At 34.4% G+C, this 13,118-nt stretch overlaps 1 protein-coding gene across 2 annotated transcripts in view; it reads right to left on the bottom strand.

Annotated features, from left to right (window-relative positions):
* The window catches only part of Megf8 (multiple EGF like domains 8), a 94,773-nt gene that overhangs the window by 41,567 nt on the left and 40,088 nt on the right, over positions 1-13,118 (bottom strand). For both annotated transcript variants that reach the window (XM_072537310.1, XM_072537311.1), the window contains exons 4-10: positions 8,778-9,131; positions 7,973-8,351; positions 7,459-7,710; positions 7,032-7,221; positions 6,703-6,965; positions 1,430-1,746; positions 1,138-1,294 (exon numbers count right to left, since the gene is read on the bottom strand). In XM_072537310.1, the coding sequence (XP_072393411.1) occupies positions 1,138-1,294; positions 1,430-1,746; positions 6,703-6,965; positions 7,032-7,221; positions 7,459-7,710; positions 7,973-8,351; positions 8,778-9,131 (1,912 nt within the window). The remainder of the gene's footprint in view (positions 1-1,137; positions 1,295-1,429; positions 1,747-6,702; positions 6,966-7,031; positions 7,222-7,458; positions 7,711-7,972; positions 8,352-8,777; positions 9,132-13,118) is intronic.

Genomic DNA, 13,118 nt, shown 5'->3' with positions numbered 1-13,118 from the left:
TAATATAAGTAAAAAATAGAAGAGATAATTAGATTGTCGAGACTCATTACGGGAAGGCAATTGAAAGAAAAAAAAAGTGAGAATATTCGTATATGTTTATACACGTAGAAAAAGATCTTGTGGTATAAGAAATTTTAATCTTGGTACTAGGATACAAAAGAGTGAAGCAATAAATCTAACATTACAAAAGAAAATAAAAAACGATACAGTGTATCGTGGCGCAACTAATAATAGTGCATCAATGGCGCATGCGCGACCTGAAAATCCAAACAGTATAGTAAAGTACCACAATTGTTCGAGTGACTCGTGTTTTAATGGTTTTTTATAGGCCAGTAAAATTGGACGTTCACCCTTTAGAAAAAATATGTTTGTTCCGACAAAAGGAGAAAATTTAATTATTACTTAATAAACAAATTAGTGGATTATTGCAGAATTTGTTTAGTCTTTTAAAAATTGACAAAAATCTTCTTCTGGCTGTTCAAAAAATATACGTTCAGATAGAAGAGATCTCATTTTATATTAAATACATTTAAATAATTTGACTGGTCTATTTTTTAACTGTTCAAATGTTTTGACAAAGATTTGGATTCTATAGAAAATGTAACGTTGTCAGCGTGTATGATTCAATTTGAAGTTATCTGCAATGATGTAGATTATATATATTTTCTCTAACGGTAGATAATGTATGAAATCAACAATAACGTCCCAGATTAGGGCGATGTAACTGGCAACAACGCCATTGTTGAGGTAGTTCTTTTATTGTATGCTATCTGTAATTCACTTTCATAAGAGCATTGACAGAGGGTTTCATAAAGCAGAGAAGAGAGTTGTTTGTAGTTTTATTAGTGGTAAGCGCTTTTACGATTACTTTTTGTGAATTTTGAGTAATTTAATTTAATTCAATTTGGTGACAAATAATAAACATGACTGACAGTAGTAATAGTGAACCGTATATCAAAAAGAAACGTCACAATTTAACACGCGAAAAAAAAGACTATGATCGGAAATGTGTTTGAATGACTTCGAGCCTATTACTGTATCGCTACTTCAAAAATTATCAAAGATATTAATAACTTATATTCTGTTTTAGTATTTTTTTAAAGAGTTTAGTTATCAAACAAAACTATATCAACTTACCTGTTCTTGATTCCACAGTGCCCAAAGGTAGAGCTTCTTCAGTACAAAAAACTGCAGACAATGGACTCTGGCTACCCATATCAACAAGTTCTGGTAATCCATCGAAGACATACACAGCGTTTTCACCACAAGATATGTTTAATTGTGAGGAATTGATCTATAAAATATATAATATATCACATTAGACACAACATTAACGTTAAGAAGAATAAAAGCAGTGTTTTTACCTCTCACAACCCTCGCATCAACAAATTTTGGTTTATACAACTGAATTTTTAAACTACTTACATACCTGTAATTGTATTATTGGTGTTCCAAGTTTGGTATCCGGTTTTATAATCCACAAACATTCTCTGGTGGGTGTACCGCCCCAAGGAGGAATATAAGCTTGTCTGGAACTAATTCCTTGACCGTGTGAGTCTCTCAAAAAACCTCTGTCACATTGATAGTAACACTGTTTTCCATTTTTGGGGTCTCCGAAATATTTGGGTTTACATCTTTCGCAATGGTCACCTTTTGTGTTATCTTCGCAGAAACAAATACCAGTTTCCATGTCACACTCTCCTTTTTCTTTGTTGCCGTGACCGTTACAGTCACATTTGCGACAACCTGGAGAAGAATAGTAGAATGAAACAAATATTATAAACATTTAGAAACCATTATTTTTCAAATTCTCACAGGTCAAAGTTCTTTAAGTACTTTTAAAAATCGGTTTCACCTCCCAATAGCATCAAAATAAGTGAAACTTTTAAGTCATATGTTCTTTAGTAGTACTGTAGTTTTAGAATAGTGATATATGTTTAAATACTTTTAAAATTAGTAACTTAACTGTAGTTAAGTACTTTGTAAGTACTTTTACCTTTTTAACTGTTTTAAGTACTTTTAAAAGTCAATAGCCAATTCATAAACCAGTCGCACATATGTAAATACTTTTAAAACAGTCATATATCTTAAAGTACACGTTTAGTTACGTTTAAATAAATGGGGCGCCTTAATACCGTTCCTCATACATCCTCAAGTAATTTTAGAACCAGCCATGATTATTTAAGTACTTTGTACCTTAGTCCTTAAGTACTTTGATAATTAGCTATACATCCTTAAGTATTTTTAAAATCAATGATGTGTTCCCATCTTTTAGAGTCAGTCGTACATTAGTTTAAAAAAATTATACATGTTTAAGTACTTTTAAAATTAGTGAAACGTTTTTAACTAATTTGAAATCAATTTTATGCTTATCTTAGAATTAGCCATATTTTTAAATACTTTTAAAGGTGCCACATATTCTTAGTTACTTTTAAAATCTAAGAGATATTCTTAACTATGTCCAAAATAAGTATTACGTTAGTTCTAAAGATAATCAGATATGTTAAAGACTTTGAAAATTAATGTAAACTTTTTAAGTAGGTACTTTAAAAATCATTAGTGTTTCCTCAAGTACTTTAAGAATTAGCCATACGTCTTTAGGTAATTTGAAAATCAATAAATCAACTGTTAATACTTTTTTCGTATTTAATGCAGTACTTTATAATTTGCCGTATTTGCACAGATAATCTTATAATATAAGAAAAGTCGCCACTACGTTCAAAAGCAGTTTTTATCTTAGTTTTAAAACCAATCATACGTTTTTAAATACTTTTAAAATTAGTAATATACCAGCAAGTACCATAAGACTTAGCCACATCGCGTTAAAAAAGGTTATAAAAATAATTAAAACTCTTTAAAATACATTTGACCATCAGTCATATGCCAACCAAGCACTTTTATAATCAGTGATACATCCTTAGGTACTTTTACAAGCTATCATAGTACGCACTTTTGAAAACAGTGATTAGTCTTTAAAACCTTTTAAAAGCAGTTGTGTCAATTGAAGAAGCAGCAAATTTTTTATTCAGCGAGGGCGTAGCAAACGAGATGTTAAGCAGTATTTCCTAGAATTGGAAATGGCGGCGAAATACGTCGGTCTATAGAAAATGTCATACTGAGAATAAGCAGTACGGGTAAGATACGGCAATGATTTTCTTATGGAGAATAAACGCGAAGGGTTGTCGGTTTTCTCCAGCTGTTGATTGCTCATTGTATCACAGGACCGGCTTGGACAAAATGCATCTGCCGGCAGTAAGAGTAAAATATTTTATATCATGTATACGTACACAGTAGAATAAAAAGGCATTGATGAGTTATTGACAACGAAAACTATGAATTTTGCATATAAAACGTCAACATGAGATATACAATTGAATCATATTCATAAGAGTAACATTTGAACACCTCTTTACAAGAACAACATACAATAACTGTAGTTTTAATGTTTTACATAAAATAGAAAAAACCTACATAATTTCTAGGAAAGAATTTGGAAACTTGGAAATGATATTATTTATAATATAATATTAATAATAATAAAAATACAGTTATGTTGTTTCTATAAATAGGTCTTCATTTCTTTTGTAAAACTTCTGCTACAAATTACCGTCATTAACATAATCACCTAAATATGGCCATAAACTTGTTTGTCATAATTAGTATTTGATAAACTCCAAGCTTTCCCTATTTCACCCCCTACCCATCCTAAGGATGGGTAGGGGGTGAAAGTGCTTTTGGAAAACGAAACTACACTTCAAAATTTAGTCCGAGTTTCAACAGAGAGCATGGAGCTCGTAGTGTTAAATGTGTTGTGTTTTTTTACAAAATACGGAACAACTTAATGTAAGTGCTGCTGTAAGACGTACTTCGTTGATGACTGGTGTTAGCGAAAGAAGCATTTACAATTTCAAAAAAGAAAAAGAACAGAGTGGAACGTTGAAATTGCCAAAAAACGTAAAAAACGAGTGTGTCAATCAAATTCTAGAATATTCACATATGACAAGGGTGTAAGAAGTATTCTACGGAGAATTGTTCATTGTGAATTTTTCATGAAAAATTTGCCGCCATTATTAAAGCATATACATAACTTCATATAAGGTAAGAGAATATACAGCCGTTGTCTCTTTCTACTTTATACAGACTTCTGAAAGATATTGGATTTGTTTATAAGAAACGTGGCCGAAGAAGCATCATGGTGGAGCGAGAGGATGTTATTCATTGGCGCCATAATTATTTGAGAACTATACGACGTTTGCGAAAAGACCATTGCAATATCATATATTTGGACGAATCGTGGGTTAATGTTGGCCAATCTATAAATTACGAATGGTGCGATACTACGATACAAAACAGTCGTGATGCTTTTCTCAAAGGTTTAAGTACTGGCTTAAAAGCACCTACTAAACGAGGTCCACGATATATTTTATTGCATGCAAGTTTTTCAGGAGGTTTCCTTCCTGGCACACAGCGTGTTTTTCTGGCAAAGAAAAATGATGGCGACTATCACGATGAAATGGATGCCGCATATTTTGAGTCGTGGTTTAAGGAGACATTAATATCAAATTTACCAAATAATGGTCACAGGAATGTCATTGTAATGGACAATGCATCGTACCACTCCCGTAAAGAGAGATTCCCTAACAATTCCTGGAATAAAGCTGCAAATCAAGGAATGGCTAGTGGAAAAAGACATTTTTTTCGAGGAGTGTTATTTGAAATCCGAGCTATTAGAAGCAGCGCGTGCTTTTAAATATCAATACGATAAGTATCATCTTGATGAGGATGCTTCACAACATAATGTTTATATTTTAAGGCTTCCTCCATATCACTGCGAATTGAATCCTATAGAAATGGTGTGGAACCAAGTTAAGCGATTTGTAGGTACCCATAATACCCAAAACGACGAGGTACGCCAGTTGATAGACGACGATTTCGCACGCGTCACAGAGCAAAATTGGCGCAATTATGTCACTCATGTTGTTGAGAAAACGGAAACTGAGATGTGGACTGCGGACAACCTGCAAGATGACGTAGACCAATTCATAATACCCGCGAACACAGGGGAGAGTAGCGAAAGCGAATCCGACATCTCGGATGTAGAGGACGACTTTAGTATAATTAATTGAATATCTGTGAGTAACATCGATTATTTTACACTGTATAACCAATAAAATGCATTTACCAGTCCAATCAGAGTATGGGCTTTTCGGATATTGCGCTGGGTGCACGGAAATCGAGTTCCCGGAGGTTCCAACCTGTATATTTATAGCTATCAAGAAATGTAATTTAAAATATATTTGTTAGTTTAATAAAGTATAAATATAATATAATGTTAAATAACTTACACTATAAACCTTATACCTGCTCATCTGGTCAAGTGTGGGCAAGGAAAACCATTATCCCATTGGAATAACACAAGGTTTCGCTGAAAACTACCAGGTTGCTATGCCAAGGAACTAGGTAAACTTATGTTGTGTGTAAAAAATGCGAGACTGCATTATGTTTTAACAAGGACAAAAACTGCACTTCAGATTTCCACAAAAAAAAAAATTCATAGTAGGTGTTAAAATTTCGCAGTGATTCAAGTGCGCAACTTGTTTTTTTAATAACATCGCCGGGATTAAAAAATGTGCAAAGCTTTTTCGATATTCCCGTTCCTGATAATTTTTCACATATTTAAAAAGAAAAAGTTTTTCTTGGATATTGGGCTGGGTGCACGGAAATCGAGTTACCGGAGGTTCCACCCGGTATATTTATAGCTATCAAGAAATGTAATTTAAAATACATTTGTTAGTTTAATAAAGTATACAGTTTTATAATAAAATTCTCGCTAAAAACTTAAGGTCTTTTTATTCAAGTTCATGCCTCTTATTTGGCTACTTGAAGGCAATTATTTTATCAATATATTATTTTATAATAAATAACAGAGCCCGGCGTAGAGATCTGGGTACGGTTCTGTGACTACCACTTGGACCTGTTTGTATCGCCAAGCACAAGGCGTGAAATCCGGCAATTGTGCATTCCTATATTAGCCGTACTGCACTCTCGGTGTGACATTTTCTTTAGTCATCAACGAAGATAAAACCAAGTACATGTTGGTTACTAAGGATCCTATAGCAAATGAGGAATGGGAAACAGCATTTGGAAGTCATATTTTTGAACGTGTTGATAGCTTGTTACCTTGGCTCGCTAGTTTACTATCAACAAAACCAGCGAAGAAATTAAAAGACGAATAAATCTTACAAATAGGGCATCTATAGACTCCAAAAACAATTTCACTCAAGAAATATCCACATGAAAACTAAAATTATATACAAAACACTCCTGAGGCCGGTCCTCACATATGGGGCGGAAACATGGACTCTACCGCAGAAGGATGAAAGACTGGGAATATTCGAGCGTAAGATACTCCGCAAAATATTTTGAGCTATAAATGATCAAGGGCAGTGGCGCAAAAATGTGATTGCTAAAAAGATAACGATAGGAACACCTATAGGAAGAAGAAGCAGAGGCTGACTGCGAATTAGGTGGTTAGGTGGAGTTGAGACCGACTTAGGGATAAGAGACATCAGAAGATGGCAACACGTTGCCAGAAACCGAACAGAATGGCGACTAATCTTAGAGCAGGCCAGGATACACAGAGGATTGTCGAGCCAGATGATGACGCAATTTTTTATTCGTATTATCTAAATCAATACTAACCTTGTTCGGCGGTGGCGTTTCCAAAGCTTCCTGGTTTACATAGCTCACAAAATTCGCCCATTGTATTGTCAACACACTCCTCGCAAATTCCTTCCCCTTCCGGACAGGCCGAATGGTTGTTACAGCCACAATTTTTTGAGCAATCATCTCCGTACCATCCAATATCACATTTACACGAGTAATCCGGCTCTCCTTGGCATATACCATGAACACAAACGTTGAAACATGTTCTGTGGCAATTCTTTCTTCCGTCGCCAATATATCTGAAAAATATTACAATCAAACAAATGTTCCCAACATATTCAGAGTTTAAATGAAATTATACAAACCCTTTCCGACAATGGCAACTGAAAGACCCATCTGTATTTGTACAAATGGCTTGTTCGTGGCAATCATGTAGTCCTAAACCACATTCATCAACATCGGGGCACTGAGCATATGCCCATTTTGCGTCCGCAGCTTTAAGAGCAACGGAACAATTGACATGAGGATTGTTAAAGTCTCCTTGAACGCAAACACCTAAAAATAAAACAAAAATTTGGTTTTCTTGAAAGATATAATTTAGGCGTTGCAAATTTCATTAAAAATGAACAGAAATCATGAATGTATTTTATTGTAATTTTAAGAAAACTAACAAGATCTTGCTTTTATAAGGACAATATTTGATTCTAAACTGCTCCTACAATGTGAAAATGAAAACAGTTAAAAGAGTAATATTTCACGCAATAAATAATAATTTTATATTGTTTATTTTACCTGTCATAGGATTCGAACTGTTGTAGCACCATCCACAACTCAAAGCGCTTAAACAAGTAGAACAATTTGTGTGCATCGAACAGGTCTTGCATTGTTCTTGAGTTTTAGGAACTGGTAGTATTCCATTTTCTTGTCTGGCGACCAAAGGGAAGGCTTGATCCATCCATTCTCGACATAGGCCGAATTGATACTCGCTGGTGTATACCGAGAAACTGAAGCATTGTTGTGTTGCTTGGCACCACACACAGCGACCTAAAAATATATCCAGATAAGGTGATGAATTGTTTGCAAATGTGAGTCCATTCTCAATAGCTAAAAATAGGAAAGAAAAGACAGATATCTACATCACAGGATATGGTGATTCAATTTCTGATCAAATATTCTGAAAGCAGTTGTTAATGATACGAATGGTCGTGATCTGTTACAAGAGAAAATACTAAGAATAAATATATATTATCTATTAATATTTCATCTATGTATTTGATATTGTTTAAAATGTACAGTGTAAACGCACCTTTTTGATCTAAACAAGAACCACAGTCCGTCCTTTGATGACAGGGTACTGGACATTGCTCTAAATTTATCGCAGCATCCACCCGTTGTCCAATTCTCTGGCATCTCGCCTCTTCGATCCACCACTCGCATAAATTTGACTGAATACACGAATCGCACGATATGTAGTTTGAACAGTTAGAGCAAGCGCTCGGTTGCAGGGTAAGGTACTGCCAATTTCCTTCGACTGAGCAACTGACGTTTTCTTCTATTGAACGGGATTGGCAAGAGTTGGTGAGTTCGCACCAGCCGCATTGTGAATCGGTCAAGCAATGAAGACAGTTTTTGTATTGTTCGCAGGTTCCGTTGGCGTACGGTTCGAGGTATTCGAATGTAAAAACCTGAAATAAAAATTATTAAAAATTAAATATAAATGATAGGCTAAGTGCCAAAAATGTAAGTTTCAGTTAATTATAAGTACGTTCAAATAGAAATTAGCAGCAAAATATTTATCGTAACTCTTAAGCAGACTTTTAAATTTGTAAGATTTATTGACGAAAATTAAAAACTGATAATCTTCTTATCAATAAAGCAACATTTATATTCATAAAACCTACCTAAATAATATGACTGATTAATTAAAACTGTGTTGTAAGCTCATAAGAAATAAATCTAGAGGGGTAAGATCTGGTGATCTAGGAGGCCACAAAAAGCCTCTATCACCCTACCGTTAAAAGTATGTAGAACAAAATTTCGAACTAACAAAATACTTATTATTTTTGTATGCCCGTTTAAACCGTACTTAATGAATTTCACAATTGTCTTACCTTGGGAGCATCATCTGAGTCCTTGTAATGTAGTAACTCCATCTTGCTCTGTTGGGTATATACAGTATATGCCTGTATATTCACTATCTTCTTCGACATAAAATCCACCGGTATTCTTTCCAAAGTTAAATTATCGGGCCACTTCACCGCTTTGCATTCTTTAACTTCTGGAGTAACATTCGCTACCAAGTGATCCGAAAGATTCAGAGTAGCGGAGCAAAAACTGACGCAGACATTGAGCATCTCTTGCCAAGATGTAGGTAGTCTGAGAAATCCTAGAAGCCGTGCTACCATTTCGCCGCCGCTGGAGAAATCGCCTCGCGGTAGGGAGCTGGTGGGACTTATGAAATCCACCTGAAAAATATTTTAAAAAGTAACAATTATTATACCGCAAAAGTAGAGTAACTATAAAAATAAAACCGGCTTACCATATCACGTGGGGTATCGGGTAGATACAATGTCCTACGACCCTGAGAACCCGAGTTAGCATTTTTTTTTTTTAATTCAGCGGGGCTTTCTTTATAACGATTAATAAATTTTAAAAGCACCATTTGAAAGATTAAAAGTTCAAGTTTTGGCAAAAAAAATTTGCGCCATGATGATGAAGGATTTAAAATGGAAACGCTAAAGCCTGCTTGACCAGCTCGAAATTCAATCTTGTTTGTTAATCTTTTAAGTATGATGATCGTGAAGATTTTATTTATTGCCGTAAGCAAGGTTATTCCTCTCCAATTTTTGCACAGTGTGAGGTTGACCTTTTTTGGAAGCTTAATAATGTTACCCCTTTTTCAGCCCGCTGGAATGCGGTTTGTTTCCCACACCTCTCGGATTATGGGGAGTAAAAGTTCAGCAGTTAGATGCGGATCAGTTTTAAGTATTTCGGCAGCAATGCTATCGATTCCCGGAGACTTGTTATTTCTCAGAGATTTGATAGCTGTTATTATCTCCGTTTTGAAAGGGGCCTCACAAGATATACGCAAGGTCTACATTCTGCGGGTTTTCGACAATTTCATCTGCGTTTTCCCTGGGCGTGCCTAGTATCTCCTGAAAATGCTCTCTTCATCTCTATACTAGGCCATTTGTTGTTGTAAGTAATTCGCATGTCTTGGATCTTACAATGTTTGAACAGTTGGGCCCATTTTTTGTTAGTCGTCTAGTAATTTGGTATAGCTCTCTAGTTCTGTTGTGTTGTGCAACTAACTTCATAAGTAATTGCAAAATAAAACTTTTTATATTCCGTCCACAAATACCCCACTTCACCCTATTGTTATCGCCAACTTTATCAAAATCAATTGTCAGATACCTGTATCAAATAGTGTCTTGGGAAAATCATTATTTCACTGGTCTATTTAGTTTAGAACAATAATTTTAGTTGTAGATATTTCTGACCTCAACGAAAAGGTGATGAAAAGGTTTATCTCCGATAAAAACAGAAGAATTGGATTTTATTTTAAAAAGTAGACTTTTGGTAAGTACCTATTTATTGTTTGTATTCTCGAATCAGCGTCCCCCTAAACAAAATTATCACCAGCCCCCACTGGTAATTAGTAGAATGGTAGAACTAAGCGAACAGTTCATGATATCGTCACAATATATTGCTAAAGTTATCGTAATATTAGCCAATATACAAGTGACGCAACGTAAAATGAAAAGATCATTGTTAGGCATAACGAGATAGGGTAAAAAACGAAGAAATCCGTAGAAAAAGTGGTGTAGAAGACATTATAAAACACATAGCCAAAATTAAATGGAGGTGGGCAGGACACGTCGCTAGAATAAAGGATAATAAGTGGACCAAAAAATCTTGGAGTGGAGACCGAGAGCGGATAGACGAAACCCGGGAAGACCACCCACAAGATGGACTGACGACATAAAGAGGATTTGTATCAACTGGATTGCAGCAGCGCAAGATAGATCTGAATGGAGGTTTTTCGAGGAGGCCTATGTTCAGCAGTGGACGACTAAGTACTGATGATGATGAGCCAATATAACCAAATTTCAAATGTCTGTAAATATTAACTGCTGATAATATTATAGTTGTGGTGAATTCTGTAGAATTAGTTTAGTTTATAAATAAGAAATTATGTTGATTTATTTTTAATGTTTGACTCATCCACAACATTTTTTAGGATTATTTGAATTATCACATTCCACTATAAGATATAGTGGATTATCAGTTTATTGAAAATCCTCTAAATTAACATTAAATTCTTGTTTTAATATTTTAAAAACCGGAAATATGAGATTATAAGAACTAACAGTAAACAAATAAATAGTCATCATAAATACACTCAAAACTTTAGTTTTGTTATAGTGGCACCAAATATCAGTTTAACTACAAACATGTTTAGTTAAATTATCCATAGATAATTCAATCAACATATTATGATTATACAAATATTTGTGGTTTTACTTGTTACTTTCGTCACAGCAATCAACTTTTATTTATTCCTGAATTAGCATAACCATATTAAACAGATAAATTCTATTATACGCTATTTGTTTAGCAAATGACCTTTAAAATATACATAGAACATGGTATATCGACTAATATCCGTTGAAATAAGATAGTATATTTATAGATAATACATAATATAGATAGAAAAACAATAAAATAAGGAATATACAAAATAATGTACAAGGAATAATCAAGTTTTTTTCGAAATTGCATAAATCGATGTTTCATAAAAAGGAGTAGTAATACAGTCGACTCGCGTTAATTCAAACCTGCGATAATTCGAACCTCTCTATAATTCAGTTCCCTACAAAATCTCTTTAGATTTCGAGCTAAATCAATACATTTTTATGCATTTGGTAATTCAAACGAAAAAATTGTTATATATTGCTATATAACAAAACGACGCGTTAATTCGAACTCATCGGCGTCCAACAGTCGACAATTCAAAGTTGCCGAGAGAAAGAGGCGGAAAGATTGTATATATCAACTCGCCTTTCTTTTTGTTAAGGTCGCGGCATATTATCGTGCACGTAGCGTTTCGGGCACGTAGCGTTTCCACTCCAGCTCCAGCAATTGAGCTGCGCGTTCACATTTTCATACATAGAACGTTTCAGTTTGGTTCGGTGAAGATATGATCTCGCTTTTCTCGACAAAAATTATGTGCAATTGCTGTTCTACTTAACGATGAAAAATGAAAAACTGTGTTAAAAATAAGGTTTGAAGTACATCCAATGCTAAAAGAAAGGAAGAAGGAATGTGAATACTGGACTTTATACAGAGAATTAATTGATGACGATGAAAAATATTATGGATATTTTAGAATGAATAGGATTCAATTTAAATATGTTTTAAATTTAATTTCACCTTCAGTTAAAAAACAAAATACTACATTTAAGGAAAAGTACATATCAAACCAAAAACTATTGTTACGATAAATATCCTGGCCTAAAAATAACTGTAAATATATGATGACTAATTCTAATATGTTTTACATTTTACGAGAGGCTTCTATTTACCTGAATGACCTTCCAGAAAAAAGGTCGAACCGATGCGAGGGAAATCCAGTTTGCCTTTACCATTTCGCCGTCGTCTACTCAAGAAGGTTTTAGACTTTTCGAGATAACGGCACTGGCATATATTAACAGGACATTTTATTTGGAAGGGACAGTTAATAAAGAAGATTCGCGCCAGCGATATAAATGTTACGTTCGCTTAAAAAATAAATTATGTATATTTAGTGATAAATAAATTAATATCAGTTATTGTGCTTTTTAATAAATTTAGATAAGAACCTTTTAATAAAGACATAACAATTAATAAATTCACAACAAATGGTGTCAGAACAGTGGAATACTTAAGATAAATTTGAATATAAAATAAATTGTGAAAATGGCTACGATTTATGAGCTGACAGTGACTAATTTAAGAAGACATCTCGAAGACAGAGAATTAGCTTCTACCGGAAAAAAGGCTGAGTTAGTCCAACGACTAAAGAACGCTTTGCTAGAAGAAGGACTAGATCCAGAGACTTATATATTTGAAGATGCTGTCCTCTCGTCGATTTCGAAAGTTTCCGGCGACATCGCATCATTAGAGAACAAAGTTTCTGGTGACATCGCATCATTAGAGAACAAAGTTTCTGGCGATATTTCGAAAGTTTCTGGTGACATCGCATCATTAGAGAACAAAGTTTTGAAGGAAGTGGAGGTTCTGTCCATGTGAAAGTCCCAACTTTCGACGGAAAATCATCACGGAACAACTACATGAAACAGTTCGAATCAGCCGCAAGAGCAAATGGATGGTCTGAAAAAGAAAAGGCTGTAAACCTGACTATCGCTCTTCGAGGAGATGCCTTAGATGTGCTTCAGACCATAGCCGTAGAG

This window comes from Diabrotica undecimpunctata, chromosome 7 (assembly GCF_040954645.1).
Source record: "Diabrotica undecimpunctata isolate CICGRU chromosome 7, icDiaUnde3, whole genome shotgun sequence".
Taxonomy (NCBI): Eukaryota; Metazoa; Arthropoda; class Insecta; order Coleoptera; family Chrysomelidae; genus Diabrotica; species Diabrotica undecimpunctata.
This window is presented reverse-complemented; position numbering and strand designations above follow the sequence as displayed.